This window comes from Sarcophilus harrisii, chromosome 6 (assembly GCF_902635505.1).
Source record: "Sarcophilus harrisii chromosome 6, mSarHar1.11, whole genome shotgun sequence".
NCBI classification, from domain to species: Eukaryota; Metazoa; Chordata; class Mammalia; order Dasyuromorphia; family Dasyuridae; genus Sarcophilus; species Sarcophilus harrisii.
In genome coordinates this window covers 130,582,397-130,597,867 of record NC_045431.1, presented here as the reverse complement: position 1 = coordinate 130,597,867, position 15,471 = coordinate 130,582,397, and the positions used below count along the sequence as shown (strand labels likewise).

At 38.4% G+C, this 15,471-nt stretch overlaps 1 protein-coding gene across 1 annotated transcript in view; it reads left to right on the top strand.

Moving 5' to 3' along the window:
- The first annotated feature begins 441 nt into the window (after nucleotides 1–441).
- The window catches only part of HADH (hydroxyacyl-CoA dehydrogenase), a 43,131-nt gene continuing 28,101 nt past the window's right edge, over nucleotides 442–15,471 (top strand). Inside the window, exon 1 of the mRNA XM_003772914.4 lies at nucleotides 442–774. Coding sequence (XP_003772962.1) covers nucleotides 634–774 — 141 coding nt within the window. The 5' untranslated portion in view covers nucleotides 442–633. The remainder of the gene's footprint in view (nucleotides 775–15,471) is intronic.

Sequence of the window (15,471 nt, the reverse complement as noted above, 5' to 3'; positions counted from 1 at the left end):
GTGATACACTGTATACGTGTGAGGCACCTCAGAAAATCTCCGCGTACCTATTTTGGGCAACCTCAAAGTACAGGAGTGACAGCTTCTGGCACTAACATACCAGGGAGAATTTGTACTGTACAAAGTACGCGTAGTTTGTTTGGCTTGGACATTAACACAGGTCTCCTTTAAAAGCAAGCTCAGACGATCCCCAAGGTACTAAATACTCTTCCGCAAAGGGTCCCTCCCCCAACAAAGGAATGTCTGAAAGCTTCTGGTTCGGGCTCCCCAGCCAACCCAGGAAGGGAGGAAGGAGCAAGCCGAAATGCGGGTGAAAAGTCATGGGCTGAGAAGGCTAGCTCTCTCGGGCGGGGCTAAGGCTGGAGGGGCGGGGAGATTCCGGAGCTATCCCCCCACGTGGCTCCCAAAGCTGCCGCCCTAAAAACGTTTCAAACCAGAAGCAGGGGAACTTGACCAATGGGGTGCAGAACGTTGGGGCCGAACGTTCCGCGACCTCCTTCTACTCCGCCTCCTTTCCTTTTTGTGACGTCCCTGGACATTCTAGCTTTCCTCTATCTTCCGTCCCTCTTTCCCTGTCCGTTTGCCGGGCTAGCTGCCTCTGCTGACCCAGTGGTGCTCACCTGCTGCTAGAACATGGCTTTTGTCACCCGACAGTTCGTGCGCTCCATGGCCTCCTCTTCTTCCGCCACTGGACCCGCGGCCTCGGCCAAGAAGATCCTCATCAAACACGTGACTGTCATTGGCGGTGGGCTCATGGGTGCTGGGGTAACGCAGGTGAGCCTTCCCCTGTCTCTTTCGGCGCCCGCCTTTGCCCTCTTCCGTCCGCCCTTCTGCGGTCCTAGCCGCTTTAGCCGCTGTCTGACAAGGGAGGCGGGGAAGGGTTAGAAGAGTCCTCCGAGCATCTTAACCCCGTTTCTTTTAACTTGCAGTTCCAGTGCAGGCATCTGAACTCTGGGACTGGGTGAGAATGAAAGGGTGTGAATATGCACACGCTGCCACTCCCCCGAAAATCGGGTCTTTACGCTGCAGGAGTTTATGTGGCGAAAAACTCTTGTTATTGCTTGTGTCTTTAAGTTTTTATCCCTTAACTCCAAATTAATCCAAATTGGAAGTGTTTTGAGGACGGGGAAAACCTTTTTGCGGTATAATAAAAAAGCTGCTTTGGAATAGCAGTCAGAAGATTTGGATTCTTTCAAGTAATAGGATCATAAAATCATAGGTTTAAGGCCTTAGAAAGCTTCTAATCCGACTCATTAATTTTACAGATGAAGATCTGACGCCCAGGGAGACGAAGTGACCTAATAACAATAGTAGCTAATATTTATCTAGAACTTGAAGATTTGTAAAGAGCGTTGTATTTATGTATTTATAGTTGACATAATAGGTAGTCAATTTAACAAGCATTAACCAGTACTATAGGTAGAAACTGTGCAGAAAGCTGAAAATACAAAGAAAAAGGGAGACGGCATTCAGATAAATATGGGGTAAATTAGAAGTAATCTCATCAGGAATGCTCTATTTTTAAAGAGAACTGGAGAAGGCCTTTTGGAAAAAGTAAGATTTGAATTGAGACTTGAAGGCAGGAGGCAGATGAGGAGGGAGACTAGCTGGGATTCAAACCTCAATTTTTCTGATTTCAACTCCAGCACAGTTCCACTGCATTACTGGTTGTGTGATCTGGAGCAAGTCACTTAACCTGTAAAATTACATTACTCAGGAGGACCTGAGTTCCAATTTGACCACTTAGGGCAAGTCAATTAACCCGAATTGCCATATATATCCCACCTATCTCATGGGTTGATTTCTGAGTCAATAAAGATACAATAGAAAGTGCTTGGTGCTATACAATAAATTTATCAAAGATAATTGTGAGAACACTTCCACTTTAGCACTTGCTTGACAAATTGTAGGCATTTACTAAATATTTGATTGATCTGGAAAAGATAAGTGTATCTCTAAACAAAGGAATCTTAGTGATTCCTTCCTCATTTCCTACTCTAGTTCAGGAGATATATTACTCGGTGATGGGGTGGATAGAGTGCTAGTACTGGAATTAGCAAAACTCATCTGAGTTCAAATTTGGCCTCAGACTCTTCCTAGCTGTGTGACCTTGGGCAATTCACTTATCCCTGTTTGCCTCAGTTTCCTTATTTGTAAAAATGAGCTGGAAAAGAAAATGGCAAACTACTCCAAAGTCTCCAAGAGATACCTAAATGGGGTCATGAAAAGTTGGCTGCAACAGAAAAAACAAGTTTATAGAATAAACTGGACTTCAATCTGGGTTCAATTCTGGATTCAGACACATACTGCCTCTGTGATTCTGGCCGAATCACTTAACCTCCCTGAGAACTCTCTAAGACTATAATTTGCAGAGAAGGTGCCACCCTTGCATGGGTAGAGGAAGTTTACTCCCACAGAAAATTCCCTTTCCTAATGAAATCACAGGGTCAATCTTCTATGTTTCCATCCATACATTTCTCAGCTTGGGGGGGAGGGGAAGGGAAAGGAAGATTCTTTCTCCCTAAATTTGAAAGGGTACAAAGTATTTGCCTTGGGCACCAGGGCCATTTTGTATCTCTGTTCTTTAGCACCCAAGCTCTGAATTGTATTAGGCTCCCACAAGAAGGGGAAAGAGGGTAATGACTTGAATAAAAAAAGATGCAGCCTTTGACCTTAAGGAATTTCTAATCTCATCACTTATCTGTAGTACTCTGACCTCTTTTTGTAGAAGAGAGGTTATGGTTCTGTGGTTAATTGTGCAATTGGTAATCTATATTAGATGTATTTTGAGATTACATATTCATTGGGATAAACCTTTACATCTTATTTCCCTTCCCAGACAGTTAACTTAATTTCACTTTATATCTTGTTTTGCATTTATTTATTTATTTATGTCTGTGTTGTCTCTTTTGATAGAATGGGCATTTTTGTCTTTATAGTCTAGGGCCAACCAAGTGCCTGGCACATTCTAAGTACTTGATTAATATTTATTGATTGTGTAAGGGGAAATTGTGCTAGACTTTGAGTCATAAAAGACTTGGATGTTGTGACTACATCTTAGTATTAAAAACTCATCTGGTGATGAAAACACAGAATGTCTATATTGTTGGGGGTGTTTTGGTTAGAGGAAAACTGAAGGAATCAAAGTTAGTCCCTCAGCTCTTCAGTAGAATAGGTCTACCTCTCATTATAGTATTTATTCCTTCATTAATTGGAGTATATAAGTATCAAAAGGTCAAATGGCCATCTTTTTATTATTAATAAAATTATTAATTACCCCAGAAAATCAAGTCTCTCGTATTTTTCATCTATCACACTAGTTTGTTAGGTTGATGCTCTACAAGGCTGCTTGGGAGCAATGAAAGGAGTGCCAGTTGTGGTGCCAGAAGGTTTGGGTTTCATTCTTGGCTCTGCAATCTTGGCCAAATTACTTAGCATCTCTCAGTTTCAATTTCCTTCTCTGTAAAATGAAGAGGTTTGGATTAGATGGTCTCTGTTTACTAATCTTATAATTGGATTTTGTTTTAGACTCTAATCTGTGCCTTCATTGGTAAAATTCCTAAAGGAAATTCTAGGGTAAGAAAAGTCCCTCTGCCTATGCACTCTGGACCGGTTCAGAGTTTAGAAAATTGCCTGGTATATGAGAGAGGGACTTCCCCAGGATCACTCACTCATCTTGTATTGGAGCAGGACTTGAACCCAAGTCTTCCAGAGGCAGAGACCAGATTCCTATTCTCAAGGTTAGGCTTCCTTCTCTTGATTATGACTTGTGACCTTCAGTTTACTGAAAAAAATTTGACTACTACCTTTATTAATCTTTGTCAGCTTCTTCTCTTGCCCTTATGTCTATCTGTTAATTGTGATTCAGAGATAGTTGCTTAAGGGGTAATCATCATGGAGGACCCTGCTTGGTGGGCTCAGTGGTTTGAGCTCTTGGACCTAGGGCCTAAAAGACCTGAGTTCCAATATGCATTAAGAAAATTTACTAGCTGTAGGATCTTGGGCAAGTCATTTAACCTCTACTTGCCTAATCCGCTAGAGAAGGAAATGGCAAACTATTCCACTATCTTTGCCAGGAAAACCTCATATGAGATTGTGAAGAGTCAGACACAAATAAACACAATAATTATTGTGCTGATAGGCATGACTCATATATTGGGTATACTAGAGAACAAAACATATGCCCACCAATTTTTACCTAATTTTATAGGGCTCTGGCAAGTTTTGAATTGCTGTCAATCTTTAGGAATGTTTAAAAAAACAAATGCCCACTAACCTACTTAGGTCAGATGACTAATTTTGGCTTTTTTAAAAGACTTTTAATTCAGAATTATTTTAGCTCAGAACTTTTTTTTTTTTTTTTTTTTTTTACTCTTTCATACTTAACATTTTTACTTACTAGCCTCCAAACTCCTTGAGGATAGAGATCTGTTTTCATCATAACTTTGTTTTCCCTAGCCTTTAGCACTATGCTCCTCACTCAGTAGGTGCTCAATAAGTATGGAACATTGTTCTAACTCATTGAATGAACAACTAGAAAGATATAAATTTGTTGGCTTTCTTTTTTTCTCTTTTAAATAGAAACTCTAAGGTTGTTTTACATGTACTATGGTTCATTTGATCATAAATGCATTTGTAGGAGATTTATGTGAATTTCTCAAACAAATTAAATGACTCATTACTTATATTGAAATAGCAGATGGGCCTCTTTATTCGCCAAGAAGGTAATGTTTTACTTATATTTTTCCTACTTTAAGTATACTCCTCTTGGAAGGTTTTGTCATTGAGTTAATATTTAAATAGAGTTAACTTATTTAATGTGTTTGTTTATCTAATGCTTTGTCTTCTGACTTGAAATGATTGCCAAGTCATCTTTCACCTGATATTAAGGCTGACATGAAAGTTTATGGCACTAAGTAAGCCTTGGACAGTAGAGGTCATTATATTATTTTAAAGGAGAAGGCTATATACTGACTTTTTTCATTTTACAGGATAAATGTGAAGTATATAAATATATATTTATATTAAATACATAAGTATATTAAGCATATAAATAAATAGCAAAGTATATAATATACATTTTATGTATAATGCATGAGTAGGCCATCTTTTCTTATGCATCAATCAATGAGTATCCTTTATTGTAGGCCTATGTTTACCCTGGAAATTTGTCCAGTTCCTTGTGTAAACACAATCCTCCTAAAGGAATGAACAAACATTCTCTTTACCTGGCCACTTATGATGAAGAATCCTGTACCTGAAAGGTTGGTACTTCTTAAGAGTCACTATCAAGTGAGAATACTTAGCATAATTCCTTCTTTGTTCTCAGCATATAAAAACCCCTTAACGGAAAGGGACTTTGAGGATTTGGGCTAGGTAGTCTAGTGCAAACTTGCCTAGCAATCCCTTGCACTTGAGATTCTGAATAACTGTGATGTCCTCCCAGCCAAGGAATTCAGATATTGGTGTTTCCTTGGAGTGGTGAAGATATATTCTATGTTTGTTTAGTGGCCACTGTGTGTGTTATTTGTGAATTACTTTTGTATATATGAGTTTTCTGAGCAGTAATAAACTTATACCCACTTTCTTTAAGACTATGCCTGTTGAATGCAAATTTTGAACCTAAATTAATCTTACAGGTGTGGACAAAGATAAGCTATGGGGACAGGGGATTCAGGGTTAAAGACAGAATGAAGTAGAACCAGTTATTCTAGTGGGAGGAAAGCAAGGCCAAAGAAGGAGTAATGTATGTCTAAGAGAGCACTGAGGAGGGGTGGAGAGACTGGAGGTCATGTGAGAGTGAAAAATAGATATAAGGAGAGTGAGGCACATGGAAAAGTGAATGGTTAGAGGAATTTTAGAGGTCTGGATCATAGAGTGGAATACCTAGGAAATGTTAAGATCACAGGACTGTGGATCCCAATGTATGGCTGAAGTTGGAGTGAAGGTGTGTATAACCATGGGAGTTAAAGAAGTTGCTGAATTGGGAGGCTAAGGTATTTGAGGGAATAGCAATAAGTATATTAAAGTTCCTGATGGAGAAAGGCAGAAGTTGAAATAGTTAGGAAATGGCCAAAGCACTGAGTTTCTTGAGAAAGGAGGAAGAATGACATAGAATCCAGTGGGTAACCATTGTTGGGGTCTGGATAAGATGTTAGATGTATAGGTGTTTGGATGCTAAGGAAAGACTAGTACCTCAGGTATGAGGGCTTGCTGACCCCTTTTTGGGGTTGCTCATCTACCTTTGGTGTCCACCTCTCACTTGTGGACAGCTGTAGAATGTGCAGTGGACACAGCTTAGTAAACTATCTCAACAGATAAGCTTAAACCAGCTTGAAAACAGGGCTCAAATCTGCTAGTGAATTAGAGCGGTGTCTACCCCAAAGATATGAAGACTTCCTTGGGCAGATGAGAGCACTTTGTTTCAAAGGCCATGAAAGCAGCTGCAGCCAGCATTGTGGAGCCTTGGAGCTTGTTTAGACATTGGAGACACCAAGGTTATCAGATGCCTTCTGGGTCATAGCCAGTGGTCCTGACTTCTCCTGCCACTGGACCCTGGAAAAAAAGTAAAGCTGATGACTATGCAATTCAACCTCACACTAATCCTGTAATGTCATTGGTCCTCTTTAAAAATAAAAACCAAGCAATAAGGGTAATAGATTGGAATGAAATAAAAAAATGAAATAATGAAAGAGATTGCTGTGGGGAGTAAGGGGTATGTGTGTGTGTGTGTGTGTGTGTGTGTGTGTGTGTGTACACATATAGCTAATAAGTGCCTAAGACTAAATTCGAATGCAAAAAGATGAGTCTTCTGACTCCAGATCCAGCACTCTATTTACTTTGATATCTACCTGGTCTCTCTTACAATGTATAAGGACGATGTAATAAACTAGTGTTTAATAAGAAAGTATTTTTTGCAGAACACTAGAAGGTACTAGAGGTGGGAGGAATACAAAGTTTAGGGTAGATACTACCCTGTCTATAAGGAGTTTATTGTTCATTAAGGGGATATTTCATAAATAAAATTATACCTCCTCCTTCCATTACCTGGAGAATGGTTCTTAGGAGGAAGAGGAGTGAGAAGACTAGAGGTTTTTGTGCATTGAGTAAGTCATTGGTTGTAAGTTATACCTATGAGGAGGTAGCAGCATCTTCCTCCACCCTCCTTTTCAGCTCTCATTTGGTCACCTGGCACCAGGAATGGTGACTTAACATGCTCCATGGAGGTGAGGAAGGGGAAGCAAGAAGGAGAAAGACATTGTTTGTAACTTATTAATTTAAGATAGAAGTTAGTTAGTAGGCACTTAATAAATGCTAGTTGTCTTCCTCTAGTGAAATAAGAAAGGGAGACAACCAGCATTTATTAAGTGCCTACTAACTTCTATCTTAAATTATGGACTTACTGGAAGAGCACTGGACTTGGAATCAGGAAGAATTGGGTTCAGATCCCACCTTAAGTTACTTACTAGCTCTGTCATTCCAGGCAAGTCACTTAACCTCTTTCAGCCTCATTTTCCTCATCTGAAAATTGGGAATAATATTAATAACACTAGCTTCCTATTCCTTTTTAAATTAAAGTGCCTTCTTGGGCCACCACCTCAGTAGCTGCTCTTTTTCTCAGAATGAGGTCTGAGGAATAGTCTTGTTACTTTGTATTTGTATCTCCAGTCTTTAGCACAGTCTTTGGCTAATCACAGTAAATGATAAGTGCTTTTTCATTTCTACTTGGTGGATCCTTCCATATATTGTAAAATATTAGACTAAATAGCCTTTGGGAACTTAGGATGAGATCTACACCCCAGAAAGGAATTTATGTGCAAGGAGGAGATGTAGGAAAAGTGCTATTTGACATCTGATGGTAGAAAGTAATTTCACATTTTTGAAGGTAAGAGAAGGAACAAATATTTTTGAAGCATCTACCATGGCCTAGGCACTAGGCTAAACACTTTACAGATATTATCTCATTTGAGAGCAGGTACTATTTTTATTCCCATTTTATGGTTGAGGAAAGTGAGACAAACAAGAGGAGTGACTTTCCTAGGATTATACCCCTGGGAAGTAGCTGAGGCTGGGTTTGAAATCAGTTCTCCCTGTTCATGCTCTATCTACTTCAACACTTCCTTGGGCATGGAAGTCAGGGAAGAGATTTTATGGAAGAGTCTAATTTTTGACTAGACTTGGAAAACATTTCAGCAGATAAAAGGGTGGTGAGACAGGTTCTTAGCCTGGGCAACAGTATGGGCAAAGTCATAGAAGCAGGAAGAATAAAAATGGTAGAAGATAAAGAATTCATCATGCTTAGATTGTAGAATAGTTGGAGAAGTGTAAGAACAAGTTTGAAGGGTAGGATTTGTTTAACCCTATAGAGAGATAGGAGGTTTTAAAAAAGTGAAGAACCTTTTTGATTTATTTGAATTTATGCTGATTTCTTTTTGCCATTCCATTGCCGTCCAGCATCTGCCTGGCTGTGAGAACCCAGGACTGCCCTGGAAAGCCTTTCACAGTCTAGCTCCAGCCTACCTTTTCTTCCTTTTTCCTCTAGAGGTAGTTGAGAGAGGTTAAGTGACTTGCCTGGAGTGACATAATGGATAGAGTTCTGGATTTGGGATCAGGAAGACCAGAGTTCAAAATCCAATCTCAGATACTTCCTAGCTTGTGACCCTGAGAAAGTCATACTTCACTTCTGCTTGCTTGTTTCCTCAACTGTAAAACTGTTTAATAATTTCATCTGCTTCTTATCAACTGAGAAGATATTTGTAAAGTACTTAGCAATAGAAAATGTTTAATAAATACTCCCTTTCTTCCTGTATACTGCACTTCTTTGTGCTCATCTTCATCTAAATGTGTCTATCTTCTGTCACTATGTCTTTGCTGAGTGCCTGAAATGTGTTCCCTTCTCATTTCCACCTCCGTCTCCCTTAACCCCATCCAGAAAACTCCTTTCCTTTGTATCTACTTTATATATATTTCCTAATTTCTTAGAAGTAAACTTTTTGTTTCCCTAGAATCCGTTTATTAAATATTAATAGTGTGCCAGGCATTGCATCAAATCATCCAGAAAAAAATAAGACAATCCCTGATTTTAGGAATTTATACTGTCAACAATTTATTTTATTATTCCATTAATTTGTTTATTCACTTATTATTTCTATTCTTTTCTGGTCAGTTATTACTTATTCTATTTATTATTCCATTTATTAAGTGCTTTTTGTTTGTTTTTGTATTTGTGTCCCTTTGTGGCATGGTTCATGGCATAGTATATTTCTGTTAATTGATTGCAAAGCCATGATGATTTGGCTCATAGCATGAGAAAAGAGAATGGAAATGTCTCATTAAAAATGAGAGCCAGTCAGTGGAGGTTCATGGAGGCCTAACTTACTCTTGGCCCTAAGAGACTGGGAAAATTGAATGGACCCTTATCTCCCACTTGGAAGGTAACTTTTTGGTGGAGCTAGAAGTCCAAATTAGACTGGGACTTTCTCAGTCACATGTAATAGTGAACCAAATTCTGTTAATTACATTTGCCTTATTTTATTTAGGACACATGACCCAGTGTTGTTTTTATTAGTGGTGTTTTTGTTTTGATATCTTTTAATTTTTACATTATCTTCATTGCAGTAACAAAAATATAAGAGAAAGAAAGAGGAGGAAGAGAGAAAGCACTTTAGCCATATTAAGCAACACCTCAATGAAGTCTGACTTTGTGTTTATTATTTCATATCCATTGCCCCTTCCCTTACAAGAAGAGAGGAAGGTAGATTTTTTTCATCTTCAGGATGAAGTTTGATCATTATAATAACATAAATTTCAGTTGGAGAAAACACATTTTAAAGCCCAAGGTAATATATAAATGTAAATTGTTATTTAGAATAGTAAGCAGCTAAGTGGCACAGTGGGTCGCATGCTGAGCCTAGAATCAGTAAGGCTTTTTTTCCTGGGTTCAAATCTGGCCTCATACACTTGTGAGCTGTGTGATCCAGACAAATCACTTAATCTTGTTTGCTGCAGTTTCCTTATCTATAAAATGAGCAGGAGAAAGAAACAGCAAACCACTCCAGGATCTTTGCCAAAAAAATGCCAAGTGGGAGAATGAAGAGTTGGACACAATTGAACAAAACTAGGTCATAGAAAAGGAATGATCCTAAAAACAAAGAGAGTTGTTATCACACCATTTGATTATATATATATATATATATATATATATATATATATATATTGCCAAAGTTAGAAAATAGCAGGTATGCCACAAGTTTGATGGTAGATTCTCCTCCTCTCCAATTTAACTACATTCATCGCCTCTTCCCAAATCACCATTTGATTCCTTAGTCTGTTTGTGTGACCTTGTGCCCAATGTGCTTAGGGCCATTAACAAAGGTCCTGTTCACCTTGGCTATTTTTATAGCACTCTTCTCTAAAAATACTCTGTGTGACTGAATCTTGACTCTATTTTTGAGTTGAAGTTTCTGCATAGTTCAGTGGAAAGTCTTCCATTAGAATTTCTGCCTTAGCATGAGCATTGACAAATTACCAAGCTCTCTGCTTATTGGACATAGGACTGTGGGCAAGCAGCAAGTCTTCTCTAGAAGCTTGCATTAATAGCTTGCTGTGTGTGTGTGTGTGTGTGTGTGTGTGTGTGTGTGTGTGTGTGTTTGTAGTATTCCTCTTGTAAATTGTCTTCTTCAATTTGGCATCTACCTTGGGGCAGTGTTCTGCATAGTATACGATGGTAGCATTGCTATGAAAAAGGCTGGAAACTGGAGCTTGGAACTTGATTCTAATGGGAAAAAAAATTTAAGAAACCTCCGAATGACGTAGCTAATTAGGGAAGACCCTGGGCTCATATCCTGGCACAGACACATATTAGCTTTATGATTATAGACAACTCTTTCTGAACTTCAGTTTCTTCATCTGTAAAATCAAAAATACCATTGGTAGTACTTCTGTCAAAGTACTGTGAACAATTTAATGAACTATAATGAATGATAATTATTGTTCACAGATAATTAAATGTCTCCCTCTTCATCAGTAGTTTTTCTATTCTCATAACCTTCCTGGGTCTAAATTTGAATTTGCATAGGAGTCACCCTTCTTACATGTCTACTAGATGGCTCATGTTATATACTGTCAATCAGCCAAGAGAAAAACTGGAAAAGAGAAGTAGGAATAGAATTTCTAAAAACAAATGTACAAACTGCTACTGAGCCTTTAAGTCTTAACCTTTCATGAGACTAAAAAGACCAGGTAAGATCCTCTAGGTCTTTGAAGAATGGCCAAAAAAATTACCTGGCTAAGGTAGGAATGGAAACTGTATCAAAGAGTTCACTAATAAATATGATTTCTTGCACCACTTCACCTGTAATGAAAATGTGATAACTAAGTGGGATCAGTCAACAGCTTACCTCCCAAGTTTTTTACTTTCTACTTGAGTCATGCTTTATTTGTCCCAGATGAACTGGGAAAATAAACATAATTTTATCCTCTTAATCACTTTGGCACAAGGTCATTTGACACACATGCTTTTGTCCTCTTGAAACAGTTGCCTAGCAAATCTTTTAATTACTTTGTTTTCTTGTTGGTGTAGCATTTTCTCTGGTGTGTGCATTCAGTAAGAAGCAATTTCATCAGGAGCTCTCACCCCAGAGGGGATCAGACAACTAATCAGAGAGATTACATGGGGCACATTTGTAGGCACTGGGTGGAGCTGGTGCTGATTGGTAACTTTATTAACAATATGCAGTTCTAGGTTGAAGTTCCAGGATGGAAAGGAGTACTTATAGGATCAGTTATAAGGGAGCAGAAGACTTGATGGCAATTCCAAGGCAAAGAGGAGCACTAGCATTTGCAGCTACAGGGGAACTAGGGGCCCTTCCTGAGTAAAGACCAGAGCACAGACCAAGAGAGCAGTAAACATACCTTTCTCCACATCACCTTGGAAGCACAAACACTTGCAGACTTCCAGGTCCAGGGCTCAGAACAAAAAAGATTGAAGCTTGGGACTATGCCCATCCCAAGGTAAGTAGATCCCAACTTTATGTTAAAGTCTTAAGTAAAGGAATAGTCTGGAAAAATGAGCAAATAGCAAAAAAGGAATTTAGCTAGCAAAATTAAATATAATCTTTCAGAAGAGAAGGTGGATATTTAATGAAATAGATAACTTCTAAGTATTCCTGATTTAAAAAAAAAAAGACCGGAGCTGAATAGAAAATTTGACTTTCAAATACAAGACACATAAAAAGGTAAACATTAAGGAGTAATCATAAGGGACTCAATAAAGTTAAACTGTTTACACTCCTATATGGGAAGATGATATGTGTAATTCCTAAGAACTTTATCTTTATTAGAGCAGTTAAAAGGAGTTTACATAGAAAGAGGACATAGACTTATGGAACCAAGATGGTGGAGTGAGGCAGGCCCCACTTTTCCTAAATTCTCCTTCATACAACCTTAGAAGAACTCTTCAAAATTAGTTTCAGATCAGTGAAGCACTTTTCTAGCCCAGAACAGTTTGGAGGGTCATCAGGAAAGGTCTGGCTCTCTGAGCAAGCCAGAAAAATGAGGCCCCATTTGAGGCACAAACTAGCAGCAAGGCCCTGAGCCCCAGCATAAGAAGCTTGGGATGGTGCCCTCTCCCCTCTAGAACCCAACTTTAACATAAAATGAAAAATAATAAAATAGGCTGAAAATATGAGCAAAAAAAAAAATCTAAACATAAAAAATTACTATGGTTAAAGGGGACATTCAAGTTAAAACCTCAAAAAACAACAGTGTCAAAATAGTTACATGCAAATCTTTTTTGTTGTTGTTTTTTTGCTGAGGCAAGTGGGGTTAAGTGAGTTGCCCACAGTCACACAGCTAGGCAGTGTTAAGTGTCTGAAGCCAGATTTGAACTCAGGTCCTCCCGACTTCAGGTCTGGTGCTCTACATACTACACCACCTACATGCCCCCTACATGCAAGTCCTCAAAGACAATGTGAATTGATTTCAGGCCCTAAAAGAACTCTCTTAAAAAGAATTTAAAAATCAAATATCAGATAGAAAAAAAGATGTAAAAATAAATGAGAATAATGCAAGAGAATTGTGAAAAAGGAGCCAACAAAGAAAGCATAAATAATGGAAAAAGTGATATAAAACTTCACTGAAGAAAACAACTCCTTAAAAAGTAAAACTGGTCAAATCAGAAAGGAGATAAAAAAGTTTGCTGAAGAAAATAGAAATAATTTCTTAAAAATTAGTTGGTCAAGTGTAAGCTAATAACTAGATAAGACATTAAGAATCATTCAAACAAAAAAAAAAGAAGAAGAAATAGAAGAAAATGAAGATACAGAAGGAAAAAAAATGATCCAAGAGAGTTAATTTAAGAATTATTAAATTACCTAAAAGCCATGATGAGTGAGTGAGAGAAACGCAGAGATATACAGAGAGAGAAATTGGATATCATATTAAGCAATTATGAAAGAAATTTTTCCTGCATTCTAAAACCAGAATATTGAAAGAATCTATTGATTACATCACAAAGGAGATCTTAAGATGAAATTCAAGAATATTATAGCCAAAATTCCAGAGCTTCCAGTCCTAGGGGAAAAAAAGATCCAAGCAGCCAGAAAGAAGCAATTCGAGTATTGTGAATTATACAGGATTTAGCAGCTTCTACATTAATGGACTAGGGGGCTTGGTGTATGATATTCTAGAAGACAAAGGAGCCAGGATTTCAATCAAGAATCACCTACTCAATGAAATTGGGTATTATTTGTTGGGGAAAATGGATATTTGATAAAATAAAGGACTTACTCCTAATGAGTAAGGATTCTGGGAAAATGGTGGAGTAGGACAGAAAATTCTAATCTTTCTAGATTTCCTCCACAAACAAGACAAAACCGCTCCTATAGAGCAACCAAAATAAACAAGAGTTGGGGCAGAACAGTGGTCTTCTTAGAAGAATCAGAAAAGATCTAAAGATCCCTGACCAGGTATGGCCCAAATTAATTATAAATACCTTCAGGCTAGTTCTGCTGAAATAGCAAGCAGTGAGCCCTGGGGGATAGCAGTGTTGGGAGGTATCCTAAGCTCAGCTACAAGAATTTTCACCTCTTGGACAGTGGAGAGTTGGACTTATGAGGGGGAGATTGAGGGCACCTCTGCTGACAAGAGATGTTAAGCTCAAATATGCTCCTGAAATGTGTCACTGGACAAGAATCAGCACATGATCACTGAATGCAGAAGCAGTAGGGTGGGGATATTGCTGGCTGAGGCCCTTTGAGAAGAGCTGAGTTCTTCCCTTTGATTTTAGGCCAAAGAGGAGAACTAAAGATTATAACCACTAGAGGGTTCTCTGGGAACAAAGAATATTTATTTTTAGCATAGGGTGCAGAGGAGTCCTAACTATGGCTTAGAGAGGGGTAGGAATGCAGAGGTTGAACCCAGGACAAAGCTTAATAAATAACAGTAAAAAGGACTTGAAACCAGGCCCATGACTCCCCATACCTCAAGACTAGATGTGAATATAATAAAAAGCTGCTATAAATTTAAAAAAAATTGAGGGGAAGATGGTAGAATAGATCAATAAATTTCAAGCTCTCCAGATTTCCCCTATAAAAAGAATAAATTTGTGCCTCAGGGTGAAGATAGACTGGTGAAAAATCAAGAAGACTTGCACAGAACAGAGGAGGTGCTGGTACAAACTAAAAAGATCCAAAAACAGACCCCAGGGATTAATCAATGTAAGTGCTAGCTCCAAGCCAGCTCCCCAGAAACAATTTGAAGTTGCAGTAATGAGTTGGGGAAGAGTGAGTGAATCTTGACTGATTACGAACACTAGGCTTAGCTGTGCTACAGAGATGCAACCCTGGGTGAGAAGGAACCAGCACATCTGGTGGTGCACTATTTTTGTGAGTGGGGCTGGCACTTGCAGGAGGGTGAAGCTTTTGGTTTGAGGTTCCAGTGGAGAGAGCTGAAGTGAATCTACAAGCACCATTCTACCCTTCCCCCCATCATGATTAGAGGTGGTTACACTAATATTTCTCATTAAACAAATGAACCAGCAAAGAAGAAATAACCCAGCTATAGAAACTTACTATGGAAATAGGAAAGACTGAGGTTCATCTTCAGAGTAGGACACTGAAGTAAAGAAAGTGCTTTTACCTCAAAGAGTAACATTAAATGGCTTCTTCCCCTGAGAGAATTTATAGAACTCAAAAAAGAATTTAAAAGTCAAGTGACACATTGAAGAAAAACTAAAAAAAAAATTCAAGAAAAATATGATTATGAGAAAAAAGTTAACCAACTAGATACAGAGTCTTAAAGATGAAAATAACTCTTTGAAAATTAGAATTGGGCTAGGGGAAGCTAGTGAAGCTATAAGAGACCAAGAAATAACAAAACAGCACTTAAAGAATGAAAATATAGAACTGAATGTAAAACATAAGAAAAACAACATATCTGGAGAACTGAGAAAATATAAGAATAATTGGTCTA